This window comes from Ambystoma mexicanum, chromosome 3q, assembly GCF_040938575.1.
Source record: "Ambystoma mexicanum isolate Mex_15411 chromosome 3q, UKY_AmexF1_1, whole genome shotgun sequence".
Taxonomy (NCBI): domain Eukaryota; kingdom Metazoa; phylum Chordata; class Amphibia; order Caudata; family Ambystomatidae; genus Ambystoma; species Ambystoma mexicanum.
In genome coordinates, this window is record NC_090926.1 from 1,285,168,544 (window position 1) to 1,285,191,281 (window position 22,738).

Genomic DNA, 22,738 nt, shown 5'->3' on the forward strand with positions numbered 1-22,738 from the left:
CTCCTATCTAGCAGAACAATACCAACAATGCCTTACCCAAACTATTGACCTACTTGCTCGCATCACCACTAAAACTCGTAGACCTGACAAACGATCCTGTTTTTGGTTTAATGAGGAACTTGTAGCCTTAAGACGCACAAAAAGATCACTTGAACACCTCCATAAGAAAAACAATACCCCAGAATCCGCATTAGCCTTTGCTGAAGCCAACAAAACATACAAATCAGCAACAATCACCCAAAAAGCCAATGCCTTCAACCTCCGCATTACTAATGCATCCTCAGACAGCAAAGAACTGTTTACCATCCTTAGAGAGCTTGAAAACCCCTGTCAAACCTCAGCACCTACCAACTCTAGTAAAGACTGGTGTACCACTATACAAAACGCCCTCTCATCTAAAATCCTCCTACTGCAAAATAAAATCGATAGTAAAAAAACACTCCTAGCTGACAAAACTCCACCCACCATATCAATGACCAAATCAAATACCACTACTGGCCCCCCATTTCAATTCTCACTAGTTTCTAACAAAGAAGTATTTGACACCATAACGAAACTCAAAGCCTCTAACTGTAAAGAAGACCAATTCCCTTCCCACCTAGTGAAACTCTGCGCCCCCACCTTTACACCCATCATCACCAAATTCATCAATGCCTCTTTCCTCACAAACACAGTCCCCACCAGTATCAAAAAAGCTTGGGTGACACCACTTCTAAAAAAAACATCCCTGGACCCGTCAATACCCACTAACTACCGACCTATTACAACTGTCCCATTTTTCCTAAAAATAATTGATAAAATAGCCTACTGCCAAACCATTTGGAACATCATCAACTATTAGGAGACCGTCAGTCAGGATTCCGTCCCAACCATAGCACTGAGACAGCCCTCCTTGATCTGAATATCCAAATGGATGCCACTAGAGAAGCAGGTAAACTCTGTCTACTGATGCTCCTGGACCTCTCAGCGGCCTTTGATCTGGTTGACCACGATAAACTCTGTAACACTCTATCAAACTATTTCAACCTAGCTCAGAACGCCACCAACTGGATTAAATCATTCTTGGCTGATAGGACCTCCAGAGTATCCATCGGCAAAGAATCAGCAGACCCGGTGCCTGTCCCTGCAGGTGTGCCGCAAGGCTCCTGCCTATCCCCCACTCTGTATAATGCCTACACCAAGCTACTATTCACAGCTTTGGACGCCATGGGTGTCATCTATACTAACTTCGCCGATGAAACCCAAATCCTCATTCCACTCTCAGGCAATCACGAACAAGGCTCTCTCCTGGTTAACCAAATCTACTCACTTATTCAAAACTGGATGGCCAATAACAGCCTTTGTCTTAACAACGACAAAACCGAGCTCCTCATACTAGGCTTCTCCAGCAAAATCAATACCCTTGAGCCCGCTTTCAAATCATTCATCATCGATGGCACCATAATCCCTGTTCTTAAACAAGTCAAGACCCTTGGCGTTTACTTAGATGCTACACTGTCCATGTCTAAACAAGTAAACATATTAGCCTCGTCCACCTCTTACATCTCCAAACTCATCTCCCATAGCCGCAAATTCCTCTCTGCCAATAACTGGGTTACTCTAGCCAGAGCACTCATACTGTCTAAGCTAGACTATTGTAATATCATTTTCCTTGGCACCTCCAAAGCCAACATAGCCAAACTTCAACTCATGCAGAGCAAGGCCCTCAGAGCAGCCCTAGGCATCACAAAATCTGAACATATCTCTAACACCAGAAGAGACCACCACTGGCTCCCTATCCAAGCTAGAATTTTATTTAAAACCCTGAGCATCACTCACAAATGCATGGCCAACAAAGCACCCAAATACCTCAACAACATAGTCATGAAGAAGCCCCAGACCAGACTCCTCAGGTCCAATAAAAACGCATACCTTGAAACCCCCAGATACAAAAGAGAGAAAGCAGGGGGTAGTAGCTTCAAAACACTGGCACCTAGACACTGGAAGGCGCTACCTACCCACATTATGAACGAAACCTCTTTCCCAAAATTCAAAAGCTTCCTGAAGACTAACTGAACCAGAGCACCAATCCGCTCCATTTAACTGTACATATCTGACTATTATGTATATTGTTGTATATTATTGACTGTTATTCCTGTGTTCCTCTGTGTTCGCTTTTAAGATTGCATTCTCCCATTGTCTGTAACTAAGCTGTGATACCCCCGGGTCTGGGCGTATAACAAATGTAATAAAATAAAATAAAATTAAAATAAAGACAGGGCAGTTGCTAGAACCCCGCTGGAAGATGTTCTATGGAAGCTTAAGCAACACAGACACCCGAATCTCCACATTAGTGAAATCATGAAATCCACACTGAACGCCTGGGACAAACAGACTCGGAAGAGTACCATGACCACAGAGACAGCCCCATTCACGCCCATCTGCAGGAACTCACAATTCCCACCAGGACAAGAACATGGGGCCTTTGAGAAATGGGAAGAGGCAGGGTGCAGGAGAATTGGGGAAATGTTCCATGACAAAGGAGTAAGGTCATTTTCAGAATGTAAAACCATGTGGAACCTAACAAAGGCGGACAGGTACAAATACGAACAGCTCAGACATTAGCTGATAACACCAGAGATAACTCAGGCAGCCACGAGGGAACTAACCCCTTTTGAAAAATACATCTTATCCAATTCAGGAGCTAAGAAGTTGGTCTCTACTCTCTACAACTTCATCAACACACAGGGTGAAGAAATAAAATGGACGTACATGAAAAGATGGGAAAGAACACTAGGGGTAGAAATACCAATACAGCAATGCCAGGCGTTGTGGGCGGGCATTCCAAAACTAACACGAGCTGTGCAGACCAGGAAAATGTGGATAAAAGTAGTCACCCAATGGCTCAGCAACATGTACCCGGGAATCTCTGACCGCTGTTGGAGAGGCTGCCCAGAAGCCGGCACTTGGAGGCACATTTGGTGGGCCTGCCAAGGAGTCGAGGGATTCTGGCCGGAATTGATAACTGAAATGATAAAGATGTTCCCAGAGGTGGACCAACTGGGGGAGAAAGTGCGGAATGATAGATCTTCAAACCAAGAAATACAACAAGGCACAACCGAGAAGCTTCATGGGCCTGGTCATTGCGGCATGGGCAACAATCGCCCAAAACTGGAAGAATCACGACCCACCACTAATATTCACTTGGCTGCAAAAGGCCTGGTGACAAATGACCATGGAAAAGATCACACACCATCTATAGGGCTCGAATGGATCATTCATGAAGGAATGGGGGGAGGTCCTGGAATACCTACAATCAGACTTAGGGGATTTAGGGGTGTTGCAGGAATTTTACCTTGTTAAAATGCATTATGTTTATGCTGTGAAAACAATAATAACATGTTTAAAAAAATAAATAAATAGGCGGTATACTTGCCTCTATATACATTTGGAATTTGGGTGTTCGGGGGGGGGTTATGCCGATACCCAAATATTTAATGCATTTCTGGGCCATTGAAAATTAACTTGCTTCTCCATGATCTCTTACTCCGAGACTGTTCGGTTCAGAACTGTGACTGCCACATCTCCCCTGCCTACCTTGCCTTTAGCAGTGTCTTCCCTATATTACAATCCACAAAGTAGGATTCTTACAGTTTACCATAATCATTGTGGTGTTGTTAGGACCCAAGTAAAATTTCTGCAGTGTGGCTTCTAAGAAACCTCAATCTACCCTGTCAAACGCCTTTTCAACATCTAAAGCCTAAAGCCAAAAGCAGTATTACTGCTGCGGCGCTATTAGTCTTACCAATAAAATGCACAATCTTCTAATTATCTAAAGCAATTATTTGTGTGATCAGTCCTGATTGGTCTAGGTTTGCATGGAAATGCTTAATCTGCTCAAGCCTGTTGACAATAATACACATGAACAATTTCACATCTGCATTTAATAATGGTATGGGTCTAGATGAAGGACATCATTTTTGATGTTTACCTGGTTTGGGAATTATTGTCACCTGTGCTTCTGATACTAAGTTTGTCTACCCATCCCGCTCCCTGAAAGAGGTAAACAAATCTGCGAGTGGCTTAGCCAGGGCACGGCCATTGATTTATAGAAGCTGGCATGTGACCCATACTTTCCTAATTGCTTGAAAGGCCTGTTTCACTTCATTGGGAACTTGTAAGGTCTCCTGTTGAGTGTCTGCCAATTGGGGTAAAGGAATTCCTCTTACGTAATCTCTCGAGTCGGTTTTGCTAATCTCATCAGCTTCACACAGATCTTGATAAAAGGCTTTGAAATCCATGTATAAGGTCCGTTCAGTACACTGAACTGTCTAATAGTTGGTATACGGATATGAGTGTGGTAGCAAGAAATGGAGTGAAAGGAAGCTGCCATGAGTGTTCGTTAATACTGCATACGTCACGGGCATCCAAGGTCCTAGTGCCACAGGAAGTAACACTTCTAGAGGCACAATACCTAGTACATCTTATGCCGTGTAGGCTCAGAGGTACTTTCCAGGCACACAATGTAAGGCTCGAAGTGGTTGCGTGAGAAACCAGAAAGTGTCTCACCCACTAGTCCCTGGGGAGCTGTCATCCAGGTGACCAGGACACAGCCATCGCTTTTGGATCCAGTTCCTGGGGGTGGACCAGTGCGGGAGGATCACCTGTGTGAGGGGTCTTCGGGGAGTGGGACGCCGGACAGTGAGATGCAGTATCCCCTTCCTTCTAACACCTTTACCCCATCATACCCAGTATGATATTTGGGAACTCTACCCCCCCTTTTACAACACAAAGACTTTCTCACTGACAGGCCGCTCTAAGGGAAAACAGATTGACACCCTGAGCCGTGTACCAGACGTGTCCCAATACAATGGTCAGGCGAGGTCAGGCAATTATTGATCATTACACACACCTGACTTCCATTACACTTCCCCACACGGATAAAAGGCGGAGCACGAGAGCACACTCGGAGCGAGGCAAAGCACAAGAGGAAACAGCAGTTCCAAGATGGCAGTTTAACAAGAGGACAAAAACTGCGAAACAGAAGGGTGTCGCAAGGAGGAAAGTACCCTTCACCTTTTTGACGAGGAACCGTTAATTTCATTGGGACCTCGAGAGAAAGCGTGAAACCAGGAAAACGGGTCAGTAATCACGGCTGGGAGAATCTGCAGCCACTGTGGTTCTGTCCTTAGCTCCAAGAACAAAGCCGCTTCAGTGAAAGCCAATGAGTTGGGGCGATCGATACAGGACCGGTCTGTGTTGAAGCCAAGGTTGTAAGCTGCAACATTGTTTAGCGAGTGCTGGAACGAACATATGTTTAAATGCGTGTGATAAGAGACGCGAATTAAGTTAAACTGCTGATGAGTGATTGAACTTTAAAGCAAACTACAATACCTTTGACAGAGTGGTCCGGCACCGCGTGGCTGCTCAATCGAAGCTCTCTGTAAGGTAGCAAGCTAAGAAGAGATAAAAGCAGATAAAGTTGGTCCAAGCCTGGCGGAGGGAGATACATTGAGAGAGAGCGAATATATGTGAATCTAAGTGGTCCTGCGACGGGTCAAGTCAAATCCTGCGCACAGTCGAAAGTCTTCGATTTCGATGAAGTAGATTCAAGTTTGTGTTAAAGTGGGTCTGAGGCCGGCGGAGGGGGGACCAGGGTGAGCCGAGAATCACGCAAGAAGTTGTACATGAGAATCCTGAGGAGACAGGAACTTTATAATGTTTGTCGCATCGGGCCCTCTGAAGTAAGAGACTTTAAATGGCAAAGGGACTTTGACATAGAAGGACATAGAAGACCCTGATGCTGAGATCTGAACTGCAACCTCGTGCTAGAGAAGCCAGAGACTGTGCTTAGCTCGAGTGTGCCGCCTTGTCCCATGCTGAAAACATGGGGAAGGAAGGCCAATGGCTTGAATATCCTGTCATATCATTTCTTGAACACTTTTCTTTTTGCATAACAATGGTTTCCACACTATTTGTATTTAGAAGTAAGGACTACGTTATTATTATTTGATGGTCGTAGCTTGCTCCCATCTTTAAATTTAGGATTAGATAGGCTTTTTTCAAACCCAATTGAAGTTCAATAAACACCCTTGAACTGTGGTCACTTGTGTCTGTCTTACAGTTTGATACTATGCCTTCCTTACATATTAAACTCCAGAGCTTATGTAAAAAAAAGAAAAAAAATGCCTTCCTTACATATGGTGTTAGTGGGATATGATTCATTTGATAAAAATTGAGAATCCATGCTGATAATCGTTCTACCACCAGAAGGGGAAAATAGAATCGTTGAACTCCTTGACTCTGACTGTATATCCACTCTAAAATAGCTTTTGCACTCCCAGCTGCACGTCCCAACTGGTTAACAGTATTTGTTTTTTAAAACCCAGTTGTTATTTGATACCCCTCCACTGTCCCGCTATAATATCCAACAGCGGGATCGAATAATCTTAACAATACGACCAGCACACACCTTAATTAGAACTAGCACTTTGAATCTCCCTTGTCCCGAACCTTTTTTTTTGGTACCAAATTAACTTTGGTCCCTTGTCCAAGTCTAGAAAGCAATCTATCTAAATCTGCCCCTTCAGCTGAATCAGACTCGGGGGAGGGAGTTGAGACCTATTTCTTTTCCGACGCGAAAGAACTACACAGGGAACCCTTACCCTGCTAGAAGAAATGGCCGATCTGGTAGCCGTCATGGCCCAGCTGGCCACCCATCAGATTCAGGCCGAGGCTAGGCTTCAAGAGAATTTAACAAAATTGGTCGAGTTACAGGGAAGACCCCTGCCTCAAGGGATACTCCAACCATACCAAGAGGGCAAAGATCTAGGGAATTTCTTTCTGAATTTAAAATGATTAGCCGAGCAGTTAGGATGGGAAAAAAATCTAAAAAAAGTTAACTAGGACCTCTGCTGAAAGGTGAGGTACAGACCGCCTACCAGTTACTTAATCTTACCCAGGGAGCTACCTTTATATCCATAAAAGAGGGGCTTTTAAAAAGGGTAGGCCAAACCTGCAACGTTTTTCAGCAAAAATTAAGGGCCATTAGACTAAACCCCCCCCTTGAATTGGGAGAACGAATTAAAAACCTGATCGCTCTTTGGATTAACAACAAAACCATGGAAGAATTGCTAGAAATGATTACGTTAGGATAATTCACCAACTCTTTACCCCCCTTTTTGCAAAAGGCAGTACTACAACTAAATAGACCTACCCTAGCCATGGAAATTGAGACTGCCCGAAACCACTCAGATGTAGCCAAACAGTTACCCTCGGTACACCGAAGTGAGGAGCGGGAAGATCACAAGCTTACTCACCAGCCCCAAACCCAAGTATTGGATAGGAGAGGAGGATCCTATAAAGCCAAGGAATGGATACCAAAAGAAAGACCTGACCCTAGAGGTAGAGAGGAAGGTAAAAGGGAATCAAACCATCTCCTCCTATTTGTTTTTCATGTAGAGAAACTGGCCACTTGGCCAGAAACTGTCCGAAGAATTTAAAAGAAGAACCCATGGAAATATGCTGTCTAAAAGGTGAAGAGTGGGAGGAACCAATAGAAGATCTGGAAAATGTCAGTATATGTTTGTCAGTCCGCGCAGGATTGGGAAGAGGAGGTGGGGGAACCTATGCAGGATGGACAATGGGAAAGACCCCCGAGGTACCGCAAGAAGGTGTCCCGGAATGCGTGGCTGCAGCAGATCCAGCTATATATCACCCACAGGTGATATGACCCCCAGTAAAATCGCTAGGTTTGGAAACTCAGTGACACAGAAATGCCCCAAGTGCGGGGAGGTGGATGCCGGGATGATTCACATGTTTTGGGCGTGCCCGGAGGTGGGAAGGTTCTGGGAGGAGGGTAAGCAGCGCCTGTCCCAGAAGGGGATCAAGTTGGAGGTGGAATCAGCGTGGGCATGCATGCTGGGGGGCTGCGCAAGACCACATAATTCAAAACACATCAGTAAACTGAAAGACCTGGCCTACATCCTGGCCAAACAAAGAATTGCTATGGGCTGGAAAGCAGCCCAAAGACCCAGATTAGAGGTGTGGTGGAACAACTTCCTGAAGTGGGCAGAGGCTGAGACGATGGCATGGTACGAAGCAGTCAGCAGGGGAGGGGAGGTGGAAGCGGGACCCCTGGTAGCATGGAGGCAATTGGTAGCTATCATGTCAGGACCCTCCCAGGCCGAATCCAGTGAACATGATACGCTTGAAAGATGATTAGGGCTTTGATGCTTAAAATATTCGAGAAAGCGGCCCAGACCCCATAGAAGTTGCCGTGTGGTGATCATGCCTCTACCCACTCTAAAAGTGACAGAGGGAAATCAAAATCTAAACACACGAGAGCCGAAAAAGAGTCGAGAGTGTCATCAAGGGAAAGTCGAAACCGTCGATGAAAATGGCATCGACGCCTTTGACTGTATCGAAGCCTTCTTCGACAGTATCGGAGCCGCCTTCGAAAATGTTGAAGCCAGCGTCTTCTTTATCGACGCCTTCAATGCCTTTATCGAGGCATTCATTAATTCTGATACCCAAGTCGACGCTGTTACCCATGTCGATACCCCCTCCTTTCCTGAAAAAGCCATGCTGATCCTAGTTATAGGAATCTTTGGAAAGGGTCATTGATTTTATGGGTTGGAAGGTAGCTTCCCTAGATTTCGACCAGGATGACATGACGGACATCCTGAGTGAAGGTCCTCTAAAAGATCCTGTTCTTCCATTCCATAAAGCACTTCAAAAGAGGGTGATGGTAAATTGGAATACTCCAGATTCTATTTTAGCAGTAAACAAGATATATGTAAAAAAATACAGACTATCTTTATCAGATCCAGAATATTTATCTAAACATCACTCCCCTGAAAGTCCAGTGGTTCAAGCTGCAACCTCCACTAGGCAATCAGCTTACCCATCAATACCACCAGATAGGGATGATAAAAAAGTTGATGCTTGGGCCTGGAAAGTTTTTTCTTCGGGCAGCATGGCCCTTAAATCGACTGTCACTTGCACTTTAGCAAGATTTATATATACCCTGTGGGACTGCATGACATCAGCGGCTGACCGCATCCCGGAAAGTGAGGAACGGGAGGGTGTCCTGGCTATAGTAAAAGATGGTAAAGAGGCTATGGAGGAATGCCTTCAGTCAGGACTGGACACTGCGGATAGTGTAAGCACGTCTATGGCATCTAGCACGGTCCTACGCAGGTTTGCATGGCTAAGGAAATCTGGCTTTGCACCTGATGTGCAGTCTAGATTAGTTAATATGTCCTTTGACGGCTTGAGGTTGTTTGGCAGCAAGGCGGACGAGAGCTTGGAGAAACTGCAGCAAAATCACTTCACGCTGCTATAAGGCAGCCTCAACAACACTCTTACGCAGGTTCATCTTCCTGTAAGGGTCGCCCCTTTCGCTTCTACTCCTCTTTTGGAAAAGGGAGGGGGCATTTCAGTCAGAGAGGCCAACAGAGAAAACCCTTTCGTGGTGGAAAAGGGAAAGGTGCTAGAACAGCCACAGCACCGGCTACTACCTCCTCAGCCACTGCTGCAGCCGCTGCAAAGCCACTTTGAGGTCTTCACCCACAAGACCCCAGTGGGAGGCAGAATCAATTGGTTTCTGGACTAATGGCGGGGCATTACGTCAGATGCCTGGGCACTAGAGATAGTGACCCATGGTTACTGCCTTCCTTTTCGTCAAAGAACTCAAGAACATCCACCGGGAGCCAACTCTGTAAAAATTCCAGACCCGCTCCTTGTGCAGGAGATTTTAACCCTGCTAGAGAAAGGTGCAATAGAACATGTACCTGTAGCGGAGAGGGACAAGGGTTGGTACTCCCCTTATTTTCTCATCCCCAAAAAGGTCAGAGGATTGAGACCCATCTTGGATTTAAGAAACTTGAACAAGTTCCTCAGGGAGGACAAGTTCAAGATGGTGACCCTTTCTCAAATCCTTCAGGCTCTTCAGCTTCAGGACTGGCTGGTATCATTGGACCTTCAGGATGCTTCCTTTCATGTGCCAATCCATCTCAAACACAGAAAGTACCTGAGGTTCGCAATTAGTGGTTCTCAGTTTTGGGTTCTACCTTATGGGCTAACCTCTGCCTGACGGCTTTCACCAAACTGATGCCGGTGGTGGCTGTGAGTATCAGAAGAAGGGGGATTCACATCTACCCTTATCTGGAAGATTGGCTAATCAGGGCAAGTTCACCCGAACAAGCCCAGGAACATCTGGCCTTGACCTGCCACTTCTTACACAGTCTGGGCTTCTCCCTCAATTACAAGAATTCACAAATGATTCCAAGCCAGAGACTCCACTTCATCAGAGCAGTCCTGGATACTTCCTCAGGGAAAGCCTCGCCTCCCGAGGAGAGAGCTCACCACATTCTGCAGGTGGTAACAAAGTTTTCAAAATGGCATTCGACTTTCTATGGTTGCTAGGCCTCATGGCATCCTGCATTTTTCTGGTGCCAGAGGCCAGATTGAGGATGAGATCCTTTCGGTGGACCCTCAGGACTCAATGGTCCCAATTTTCGGGGGAGATGTCAAATCTTCTGCAAGTCTAAGTGGCTCAAGATCTACTATGGTGGACTTGCAAGGAGAATATACTCAAGGGGGAACCTTTTTGGCAACCATGGCCAGAGATAACGGTAGTGACGGACGCCTCACTCACAGGATGGGGAGCCCACATCAACGATCTGACAATCAGCGGTCATTGGTCTCCATCGGAGTCCAAACTACACATCAACCTTTTGGAGTTGAGGGCAATCAGACTAGCGCTGAAGGCCTTTCTGTCCTCTGTACAGGGAAAGAATGTCCTAATAATGACGAACAACACAGTGGCCATGTACTAGCTCAACAAAAGAGGAGGCGTAGGATCACTCCCACTGTGCAGAGAGGCAATGCAGCTCTGGTTTTGGGCAATGCTAGAAGGAATCTCTCTATCGGCTGTTCACCTAGCTGGAGAGCTGAACACGGTGACGGATGTTCTGAGCATGCAGAGCTCAGTCTCCCACGAATGGGAACTAGCTCAGGAAGTCCTTCAAGAGATCTTCGCCCTTTGAGGAACCCTTTAAGTGGATCTGTTCGCGACCAGTGCCAACCGGGAGTGCAAACTGTACTGCTCAAGGGCATTTCCCCCAAGAGGAGCTCTAGGGGACACGTTCGTAGCGGACTGGGTATTTCCACTCCTTTACGCGTTTCCTCCTGTCCCTGTGAGTCCTCAAGTGATCAGGAGGTTGAGAAAGTTCAGGAAAACCATGATCCTAATTGGCCCGCATTGGCCCAGGAGGACGTGGTACCGGACCTTCTGGACATGTCCATCTGCCCTCCAATACGTCTTCCGCAAGAGGAAGTTCAGGTTCTCCATCCAGAGATTAAGACACTCCGCCTTCATGCATGGTTTCTGAGAGGCTGAGATATAAGGATTGGGACCTCCTGGATGATGTAATGGAGATTTGGCCAGAAGGCCAGCAACCAAATCCCTATATCGGTGTCGTTGGAACAAGTTCAGTAACTGGTGCAGGGATAAGAATGTGGATCCATTCCTTTGTAATACTCCAACAGTACTTTCTTTTCTCTTACACCTAGCCAATTTGAGGCTCCAAGTTGGCACTATAAAAGGATATCTGGCAGCGCTATCTATCTTTAAGCGTTCCTCGGAAGAGGTGTCCTATTTTAAAATGCCCTTAATCATCCAATTCTTGAAAGGGCTAACAAATGTGTACCTCCCCCCCCCCCCCGACACCTTTTCAGGTGCCCATCTGGGATTTGAATTTAGTCTTAAAATATCTCATGTGTGCCCCTTTCAAACCTTTACATTCTAGCCCATTAAGACTTCTCACTCTTAAAACAATTTTGTTGGTGGCTATAACATCAGCCCGCAGGGTAAGTGAGTTGCAGGCACTGTCTTGTAAGCCTCCTCACACCATTTTCCATAGGGACAAAGTTATTCTAAAAGTCAACCATCTTAACCAAGATAGTTTCTGATTTCCATCTGTCACAAAAAATGACCTTACCTTCTTTTTATCCTCCTCCTCACGCTAGTAAGGAAGATGAAAGATGGCATAGACTGGACCCAAAAAGGGCTCTGTTTCTACATTTCCAGATTGGCAAATCTTCGACAATGTGACCAACTATTTGTTGGGTATACTGGACACAAATTGGGCCTTGGAGTGTCTAAACAAACTCTATACAGATTGATAATTCTAGCAATCTCTGAATGCTATAAATTGGCTGGAAAAGAGCCTCCAGATGGATTAAGGGCTCATTCAACTAGAGACATGGCAACTTCCACGACTCTTCAGAGGGGTGTCCCGGTGCAGGATATTTGTGCTGCGGCCACCTGGTCGACAATGCACACCTTTGTGAAGCATTACTGCTTGGACTCTACTTCATATCAAGGAGGAGTATTTGCAAAAGGTGTCCTTCATTCAGTCCATAATTAAAATGTCTAGTACTCCCACCTCCAAAATGACCACTGCTATGGGAGTCTATCATAAGATGAGGAATAAGTGGGAGGACACAATCCATTCGAAGAACAAGTTACTTACCAACTGTAACGTTCTTTCGATTGGATGTTCCTCCCACGTATTCCTCATCGACCCTCCCAACCTTCCCCTCCATACAGTTTACGCCAGTTGCACTCTAACTTCCTTAAGAGCCTGAGGACTTAAAACCTGATCAGCTGATGCCACCATGAACACAGTAAAAACAGAACTAAGGTAACGGGCGCTGCTCGAGCCCTTTATCCAGCGGATGACGTCGACGATCGACGGCGGCCCTCGCGGGACTATGACTCCGTGGCCTCAAACACTGCGCCCTCTGGTGGAAAAAAAAATTCCGAAGCAGCAAAGCTGAGAGATGCATTATCATAAGATGAGGAATACGTGGGAGGAACATCCAATCGAAAGAACGTTACAGTTGGTAAGTAACTTGTTCTTCTCTATCTTTAGAGACCTAGAAACCCCCGCACCACAGAACTTTAACAAAGACAAGACCTGGTGTGAAGGAATCCATGCTTAACAAAATAAACGCACTCCAAATCAAAATTGAAACATCCAGACAAACATTGAGGACCACGCTCCTCCCACCCCCCCTGGCCTCTGCACCACCACCATCCAGGGACCCTTGCGTTCCCTTCTCCTTCAACAAAATTGAAGAAAAGGACATGATTAACATCATGAAATCTATTAAGCCATCCAATATCAAAGGAGACACATGCCCAGCCATTATCATCAAGGAATGCGCCACCCCTCTCGCACCATTCCTTACAGCCTTCGTGAACGCTTCATTTGCTACTGGCAAAGTCCCCACCTGCCTCAAAGAGGCTTGGATACGTCCTCTTATAAAAATAAACTACTCTGGACCCATCATCTCCCAATAACTGCAGGCCCATCACCACGGTGCCCTTTCTGCTCAAAATACTAGACAAAGCAGCATACCTCCAGGTGCAAAAATTAATTGAAGACAATAAACTCCTTGGGGTGCACCAATCAGGTTTTCGCCCAGGACATGGGATAGAAACCGCGCTACTGGACCTAAAAGACCAGATGGACGAGGCTAGGGATGCCGGCAAACCGGCTCTCCTCCTCCTCTTAGATCTGTCAGCAGCATTTGACCTTGTTGATCACAAGGTTTTATGCCACCACCTAACCACCACAGCCAAATTCTCACCAGACGCCACCGCATGGATATCTTCCTTCCTGCAAGGAAGAACCATGTAAGTCTTCTCGGACTCTGCCTCTGCCTCACCCACCATCATTCTGTGCGGTATACCACAAGGGTCATGCATCTCGCCCACCCTTTACAATATTTTTACGCGCCCTCTCTTCCTCATTCTAGACTGTCTGGGTATCTCGTATACTAATTACGCCGACGATGCCCAGATCCTCCTTACCCTAACAGAAGATTATGACGCCGACTCTATGACCGTAAATGACATTTACAACACAATCCAAGCCTGGATGGCAGTAAATGGACTGCTGCTCCTAGTCCGCACCAACGAAACACTCGGGACCCTCGACCCTAAGTTCAGCCACTTCAGCATTGACAATATCAGAATCCCAGTTGCCAGCGCAGTAAAAACTCTGGGAGTCTACCTTGACTCTAAACTATCGATGACCAGACATGTCAATGCCATCTCCTCTGCGGCGGCCTACCACGCAAAACTTATGACAGCAACTAGACCATTCCTATCCAAGGAAAACTCCATTACCATTGCACAGGCCATCACTGGCTCAAGACTGGATTACTGCAATGCCCTCTTCTTAGGAGCCTCCACAAAAAACATGGCTAAACTACAGGTCATTCAAAATAATACCCTACGCGCAGCCTTAGGCATCCCAAAAATACAGCACATCACAGCTGCAAGGAAAGAAGCCCACTGGCTTCCTATTAAAGAGAGTCATTTTCAAAGGCCTTGCTCTGACACACAAATGTATTCAGCAAACCGCTCCTACCTACCTCTCTGAAAGAGTCCACCCCATCTCCGTGACCAGACCCACAAGAACGCCTTATGCGAACATGCGCACAGTGCCCAAATTCAAGAGAGCTAGAGCTGGTGGCAGCAGCTTCCCATACCTAGCAGCTACGCAATGGAACGCCCTGCCACCTACTCTTCGTGGTGAAAGCTCACACCTAGCTTGCAGGAAAGCTGTAAAAACACTACTTTTCACCTAACCACGCCCACGCCTCAGCTACACCAAACCTACACCTGCCTTGAACACATAATGTAATGTTCTGTTTCACATATGCTCTGTAATATATTTCACTCCCTTCTGTAACTACGTGTAACTACAAGTAACAGCGCCGCGATGCCTAGGGGCTTCTTTGTAAGCTATACAAATGTAAAATAAATAAAATAAATGAGTTAGTGGTGTATGATCACGTGTGGCTGAACAGCAGCAGACTTGCATGCCTGACTGCCGTAATGCGCAGCCCTTACCAAGAAACGAGTTGAGTGATTGCCTGTAGCTGACCAGCAGACTCCGAATACTGTCACAGAGAGGGTACAGGCAATTGTAAACAACCTGCAGCCACAGCATGGGTCGAGATGAGGGACTGCATGACAGCAGACTCTCAGTTCTGACTGTCACAGAACAGGGTACAGACACCTAAATACAATCTGCAGACTGCAATTGGGTCAAGATGGATGACTGGCTTTAGCTGACCTGCAAACTCCCATACCTCACTGTTACAGTAACTAAACTGCAGGTTGGGTCGAGATGAGTGGCTATCTATAGCTGATCAGCAGACTCCCCGTAGTGACTGTACAGACAGAGTAACAACACTTGCATACAACCTAGACCATGCAGCATGGGTTGAGCTATGTGACTGCATATAGCTGCTCATCAGGGTAACTGAAGACTAAAGCTTGGAACGAGGTGGGTGATCACCTGTAGCGGACCAGACACTTCCAGTTGCGACTGTCACTGTAAGGTCACAAACACTTGTATCCAATCTCTAGACCGAGGCATGGGTCGAGATGGCTAACTGCTTGTAGATGATGTGACGAGGTCTCTTGCTTGACATTGGGTCCCAACAATGCAAGGCCCTAGGGAGAAGAATACGTCTGCGCTTCAGGATGGCGGCTCCGATGGAGGTTTGTGGGGCATCTCCTGGGGCAAACTGCAGGACACTTATCTGTGCTGGACACTGTCACAAGGAAACAACATCTCCCACAATCTGTCTGTTGCCAAACACCCAATCCAGGCCACAGCTATACAATCTGTAGTCTCTTTTATCCAGAACCCTTTAAAAGTACCTTGCAAAATTAGCATAGGTCCCTTTAAATCCAGACGAGCACACTGTGAACCTGGAATTGCTGTAGAAGTGAAAATGTAATTTCCACTGGCTGCTGCAGATGTTTTAAATCCAGTTGGATCTGTGGAACTGTTGCAGAGTCCACATACCTCAGACCAGAAAAAACAATGAAAACGACCAAATTCTAGGACCTGATGCAGGTTTGTGATCACAAAAATACCAAACCTGTAGGAATCCCTGGTTCCACAACACCTCAGGGAGAGCCCCAACTTGCATATTTACAAATAGACTTACAAATTCAACATAAAGATGATCACTACAAATCACAGGCAAATAGGACAAGACAGGCCACTGGCTCACTAGATGCACACCAGTGAGTGGCCAATGAACAGCCTAGCCATCCACACAAAATGCCATCAGTCGGAGAGCCAACTGAGGGGAGGGGCCAGAATACTATAAACATGCACAACTCCCATCGACGTATGGGTGGTTGGCACTGAGGAAGGGCAGCATTTGGAGAGAGTTGGAGAGCATTATAAAGGAGTGTGGAGACTGGAGTAAGAAGAGGGAGTAGCTAGTATGGGAGAATGTATAGGAGGAGGCTGGGAAAGCTCAGAAGGAGGTTGTTGAAAATGTGTTGGAGCGGGTGGAGCATTTTTGGAGGAGGTTAGAAAAAAGTAGAAGGAGGAGGTTGCAGAGTTATTGTAGGAGATGGGAAAGGATCGGAATGAGGAGGTTGGGGGTTTATTGGAGGAGATGGGGAAAACCTCAGAAGTAGGAGGTTGGAGAGTTATTGGAGGAGATGGGAAAAGATCAGAATGAGGAGGTTGGGGTTTTATTGGAGGAGATGGGAAAAGATCAAAATGAGGAGGTTGGGGGTTTATTGGAGGAGATGGGAAAACCTCAGAGGTAGGAGGTTTGGAGAGTTATTTTAGGAGATGGGAAAAGATCAGAATGAGGAGGTTGGGGGTTTATTGGAGGACATGGGAACATCTCAAAAGGAGGAGGTTGGCGAGTTATTGGAAGAGGTGAGAAATGATCAGAAGGAGATGGTTGGAGATTTACAGGAGGGAGTTTGAGAATGATTGGAGTAGGTAGTTTCATCAGGAGGGTTATGGAGGAGAGTTGTTGGAGGAGGCAGGTACATTAAGTGAATTGTTGGAGGCGTTTAGAAGAGAATTATTGTAGGTTGGGAAGTCACTGAAGCAGGAGATCAGATTGCATATGGTGGAGAATTGTTGCAGGAAGTTGTAAGAAAGCATGAGGAAGTTGAGCTGGGGACACCTCTGGAGAGGAATGGCGGGAAATCAAGCAACGAGAAAAAGAGGAGGTGGTTAAAGAGCAGGAGGCAGAGATTAAGGGGCTGAAGAAGGTTGGTGGGACACTACTCTAAGATCAAAGTCTGTGGGGATAGAAAGGTTCTTGTTGACGCTGAAGGATTAAAAGGAGAGCTCTCCACTGTTTCTTTTTCTGGTGTGAATTTGTTGTCTTGGGAGTTGCCACCTCTGCAGGTTTGTTCTTGATCTGCCTCATACCCTCTCTGTACTCTGCTTTGTCCCCAGGTATCGGTGTCTGGAACCCTGCCTTTGATGTCACTCCTGCAGACCTCATCACTGGAGGAATCATTACTGAACTGGGGGTCTTTCCCCCCCAGGAGCTCCGAGTGGCTCTTTCCAAGTCAGTGAAAGTGAACTAACCATGCCAGGGAGCAGTGTAAAATGCCTGGGTGAGCGGGCTACCTTTGGGGGGCTCTGACCTCTATACTAGATTAATTTGCCCTGATTGGACATAATGGAACAAGGACAAAAGTTGCTAGGGCTTACACCTCAGACATGATGTACGACACACTCTCCACCATCAAACCTTACTCGGAGACACATAGACACTGGTGTGCTGTACGATCGGAAGAGGATGGAGCTCCTACGGCCTTTTTCTAAGAACACTCAGCCAACTTCTTCCTGGCCCCGCTGGCCATTTGGGGTCACTGACCTTTCCAGTGAGCACCAGCTAGGGAGTTGATGCCTGCTGATCCTGGTATATCCGTAGGAGGACAAAGGTGTACTTGTGAACTGCACACAACGGTTTGAGACACTATGTGGACCTTCAATCATGAATTCAATAAAGTCACTGCTTGAAATGATCAGACACCGTGCTGTCTGTCATTGCGCCTGCTCCAGACATCTCTGTGCGTTGCGTGGGGTACAGGTTCACCTCCCAGTAGCTCTGATGCGCGTTTCACAATTGGTTAGACTTCATGCTGTTGAGATTGGTTGGAGATATGCCTGTTTTTTATCATTTGGGTATGGTTAAGAAACCATGCTTTTTGTAGGGCTTGCGATGCAGAGAGGATAAAGGGAATAAATGTAGGGTTTAAAGAAAACAACATGCACTTATTCAAAGGCAACCCAATGCACTAACCAATGGTGACACTGCGGGGCTCATTTTTAAGCTACCCATAATTTGAAGGAGGATCCATTGCGTGTAGACATACAGGTAGGCCACACCCCATCGCCAAATTATGGCCATTTGTGCAGCAGTGTGCTCATGTACAGGGCACTTTCGCACTTTCGCACTCTGCCGCACAAAATAAGTCAACGATGCCTGACAAGCAGGGATGGAGGCAGCGTTTACAATGGATACCTATGGAGTCTGCCTGCTTTATGCTGGTGCATAAAGGCAGCAGACTCATGGGGATCCCGAGCATTTCCGCACTCTCCTCTCCACAATGCAAATGGATAAAAATGAGCGTGAAAGTCTTACGCCACGCCATAATTATTATAATTGTTCTAATTGTTATTTTATAACCATTTTCTAAGCGCGAGCCTGGGATTCAAATATTGCTTCCAAGGCAAACGCGTTGCCGCGGAGCTATCCTCCCAGCCCATACATTTACGTTACATCTCATTCGAAAATGAGCTCCATTGTGTTGAGCAGAAGATCGCCACATTAGAAGAAAATGTCAGGACAGAGGGTTGTGGGTAAAACAGGACTGTATAGGGCAAGAGACTCCAGCTAACCTGGAAAGGCATGAGAGTAAGTTGATATGGCAGGTGTCCTTGTACCAGAGGAAAAGAGGGAGCGACCAGTAAGTAGTGTTTCAGATGCATGGAGATGGAAAGAGACAGACAGACAGACCATGAAAGAGAGGAGGCTTAAGAAAGAGAGTGCTAGATAAGCAAAGGCAGTGGGTGGTGTATGGAACTCAGGGTGGCAACAGTAAAGACCGAGACAAGTGATCACAGTTCAAGGGTGTTTACTGAACTTTATAATGGGTGAGAGAAACGCCTAATCTAAAGCTAAATCTAAGATGGGAGCAAGCTATGACCATCAAATAATAATAAGGCAGTCCTAGTGGCGTCTTGTCAAATAAAAAGGGGCTATACTAAAAAAACTATTACCAATCCTTACTACTAAATTACAAACAGAGGGTGGGATAATGTTGACCAGAAAAGAAGGACATGTTCACAAAATGATAAGTCAGGATGGTATGGCTGGATCTCCCTTCCCCACGTTTAAAGCACGGGACAAGGTGGGACTCCGGAGCACAGCACACTCCTTGACCTCATCAGCACGAGGTTCACAGTTCCAGTTCAACGATATCAAAACCTTCAGAGGCTAAGTCGCTTTCCTGCAAAAGTCTTTTGCCTTAGAAGTCTGGCTGATTCAAAGAAACAAACAGACAAACAAATAAAAATGTCCTTCGGTATTCCTGTACCTTGGGTGATTGCTCTTCAGCCTTTGGATCTCCATCTTCTGGGCTCAGATCCCTCTTGCAACGATGGCCTCCCTCTGTCGGGTTCACTACGGCCTTTCAAATATTGTTTGTAATATTCAAATGTACTTTTAAACAATTTCCCGCTGCGGGCAACCCTCGACCGGGTTCACTCTTGTCTGCTCACTGTTCACGGGTATAATACTCTTGATTCACAAACAATCTAATAAACAAAGGTTCTCTCTGTGTTCTTGCACCATGGGTGATTGGTCTATGCCCCTAGAATCTCCCACTGCAGGGTCTCGGATCCTCCTTGAAAAAATGGGCTTTCCTCCGTCGGGTTCACTATGGCCTTTCTTTAACACAGTTCATTTATTCCTAACACAGTTCATGTATTCGTAACACAGTTCATGTATTGCTCATTTTCATTATAAAGCAGGATTTTCCTTCTCCTAACTTTCTTGCGGTATCCAGTTCACAATTTGATTGGAAAGCAGGGTTCCCTTCCCCTAGCTTTCCCTCATGCAACGTGTCCGAGACTTTTGATTGTCCAAGGGATTTGATGTAACACTTATAGGACCACTCTGAGGCCTCACGTCACCCTTTCCTAGGGCTTTCTGGTTGTGGTAGTTCAAAACAAGTCCCAGTCAGTCTTTTGAATGAGTGCCCACGTGGCGCCGGACCCCTCTGCACCTGGACCTCAACAGGGCTTTCTTTAAAGTTCAAACACAAATTTCTGTGTCTTGCAAATTCCTTGCATTCAAAAATGTTGCTACTTGCAATGTTGGGCTCAACACAGCTCGGTTTGCTATCAGCCTCCGACTCACTGGCTGTACTGAACCCATTAGCTTCTCTGATCTCTGGAGACAAGGATAGTACCACATTAGTCAGCTTGCCTCTGCCTGCGTTATCAATGCGGGAGGCCCCTCTGTACCATTGATGTCTGCTGCTTCACACGCCAGCTGTAACTCCCGGTATTATGATTTCCCTTTCAGAGGTTTTGCGGGTCCGAGTTAAAAATGGTAAGGGCAACACCCCCTTCGTCGTCCTTCCAGGTCTCACCGCCTTTCTTCTCTGTTTGAACTGCCAGTTGGGTGTAGCTGTCTCCTCGTGTGTTCGGCCTTGCTCCAAGTGTGCTTTTGTGCTCTGCCTTTTATCCCTGTGGGGAAGGTAAAGGGTTGTCAGTTGTGCGTGTTTATTGTCAATTGCCTGACTGTGCCTGACCCGTGGGTTGGGACATGTCAGGTAAACAGTTTTAGTATTTGTCATTTGTTTGTCACAGTGTAAGAAAGTGTTTGTGTTGTAAAAAGAGGGGGGTAGGGTTTCTAGATATCCTACAGACTAGGATGGGGAAAAGGTGCCATAAGAAAAGGGGCGGTTGGTTAACTCAGAAAGGTGTTTTAGGGTTGGCGAGATGAATAAGGGGGATTGTGGGAACGGTAGTGGTTTATAAAAGCAGATTGGGAATTTGGGAAATAATAACCAGAGGGATGTGGATAAGAATGATTGGGAGTATTTGTGTAGAAAACAGGGAAACAGGGATTATGGGAGATGTGGTTTCCGAATGCAACAGGCTTTGGGCTTCTAGGGGATGTATCGGATATGGAGGGGTCGTTGGATAAAGGAGATTCTTTCGGTGGAAGGGAGGTAGATGTAATCCAGCCTACAAAAGCCTCACAGACCTCATCCTCCTCTCCCTCTTCCACGGTATAATACTGCATCTCGCCAGGGCCATTCCCCCAAGCATAACCCCGGGCTCCCCTACCCAGCTGATCCTCCCTCGCTCGTTCACCCCCAGGGTTGGGATCTGGGAATGCCAGCCCTTCCCTGGCCACCTGAATAAGGGATTCTCGGGTTCTACTTGGCGGAATACCCTCAGGTTTCTCACAGTGGGGTACGAAAGAAAGCAAACAAGACAGCAAGGGAGACCATGGACAGGAGGAGGGAAATAAAATGGTGGTAAAGACTGCAGTGTTATTGCCTTTTTAAAAGAGGAACCGAGAAGTGTGGGGGTAGAATTACGGCTTCCTACAGAACTAATTTCGGGATTTGCTAAACCTAGACATACAATCTATTGAAAAAGGGTGCAGGAGACTGGAGAGAAGTGGAGCGAGACTTGGAGGAAATGTCAGGGTATACAGGTTCCTTAAGAACATGGCCAGTAGGGAGCTCCTAGGATTGTGGAAAGGGACCGGATGGAGGACCAGAGTCAAGCCAGGAAAAACATCTGAGAGATATGACCTCTAAGCCAGCACTAAATTGAGGGAAGTTGTTTCTGAGATTTACCAGGATGAAAAGTTGGCAGTAGCATTGGGGTCTAACACATGACCCCTCTTAGACAACCTAAGGGTTCTTGCTGGGGGTGCCTGCTAGTAGGGTTCAGGAGAACAACCATGAGAGACAGGCGACCTCTGCAGCAACCAAGATGTGGAGTGTCTGCTGGAAACTGTCTAGGAGGCGGCCTAGAAATAAGGGGGAATGAGTGAAGGACTCAGGACCTCAGCCCCAAAGGATGGTACGAAGCTTGTTAACATTTCTACCCTTTGTTCCACTGTTGCCCTTCCCGTTACCTATGTTTCAGTCAACCCTAACCCTCCTTGTGCTAAGAATAAAACAAGTTGTGAAATTTAAATTGGTTTGAAGTAATCTGCTAGTCCCTCGGCTGCACATTAAATTGCCCTATTGTTGGACTTCATAATCCCAATCTGTGCTAGCATGAGTGCACTACACTATGGAAAGTTTTAGTTAGCTAAAATATGTGGATCTGTTCTGCATGCACTGATTCCACCTCTAGAGAGGCGGCAAGCATAGCATTGGGTGCAGGTGGACTGGGACATTATACGATTGGCCATTAGGCTAATGCAGTTATCAATGCAGGGGGCCTTGCTTCTGTCTGCTCCACTTGACTCTGGTGCTGCCTCCCCTCCCACCAAAGGCGACAAAGCTCAGGAATACATAGAGGGAGTCAATGCACTTTTCTGTGGGGAATAGCAATGTTTACTGGGTGGAGCCAATATTAAGATGACATAGGTGTGACAATGTCACAGTGTGGGCCACTTGCACAGGTAAAGGAAATTCCGAGGGCCTCCGAGCCACTCCCGAATGCCCAACATTATCCCTTGCGTCCCATAAACCTGGGTAGTGCCACTGTCACAAACCTTGTGTGGGGATCAAGAAGTTGCATAACCCCAGATTCTAGTGTAAAGATGTTTTATTATTAAGCAATAAAAGAAAAGGAGTTCAACTCGGGCAACTAATAGGATATCTAATATTCTGATGACTTACTTACCTCCTCTG

At 46.3% G+C, this 22,738-nt stretch overlaps 1 protein-coding gene across 3 annotated transcripts in view; it reads left to right on the forward strand.

Moving 5' to 3' along the window:
* MRI1 (methylthioribose-1-phosphate isomerase 1) overlaps positions 1 to 22,738 on the forward strand; it is a 258,819-nt gene that overhangs the window by 143,519 nt on the left and 92,562 nt on the right. For 2 of the 3 annotated variants that reach the window (XM_069604370.1, XM_069604367.1), the window contains exon 6: positions 17,292 to 17,869. The exons of the other annotated variant lie outside the window; for it this stretch is intronic. In XM_069604370.1, coding sequence (XP_069460471.1) covers positions 17,292 to 17,425 — 134 coding nt within the window. In that variant the 3' untranslated portion in view covers positions 17,426 to 17,869. Of the gene's footprint in view, positions 1 to 17,291; positions 17,870 to 22,738 lie in introns of those variants that run through there. 3 annotated transcript variants of the gene reach the window in all.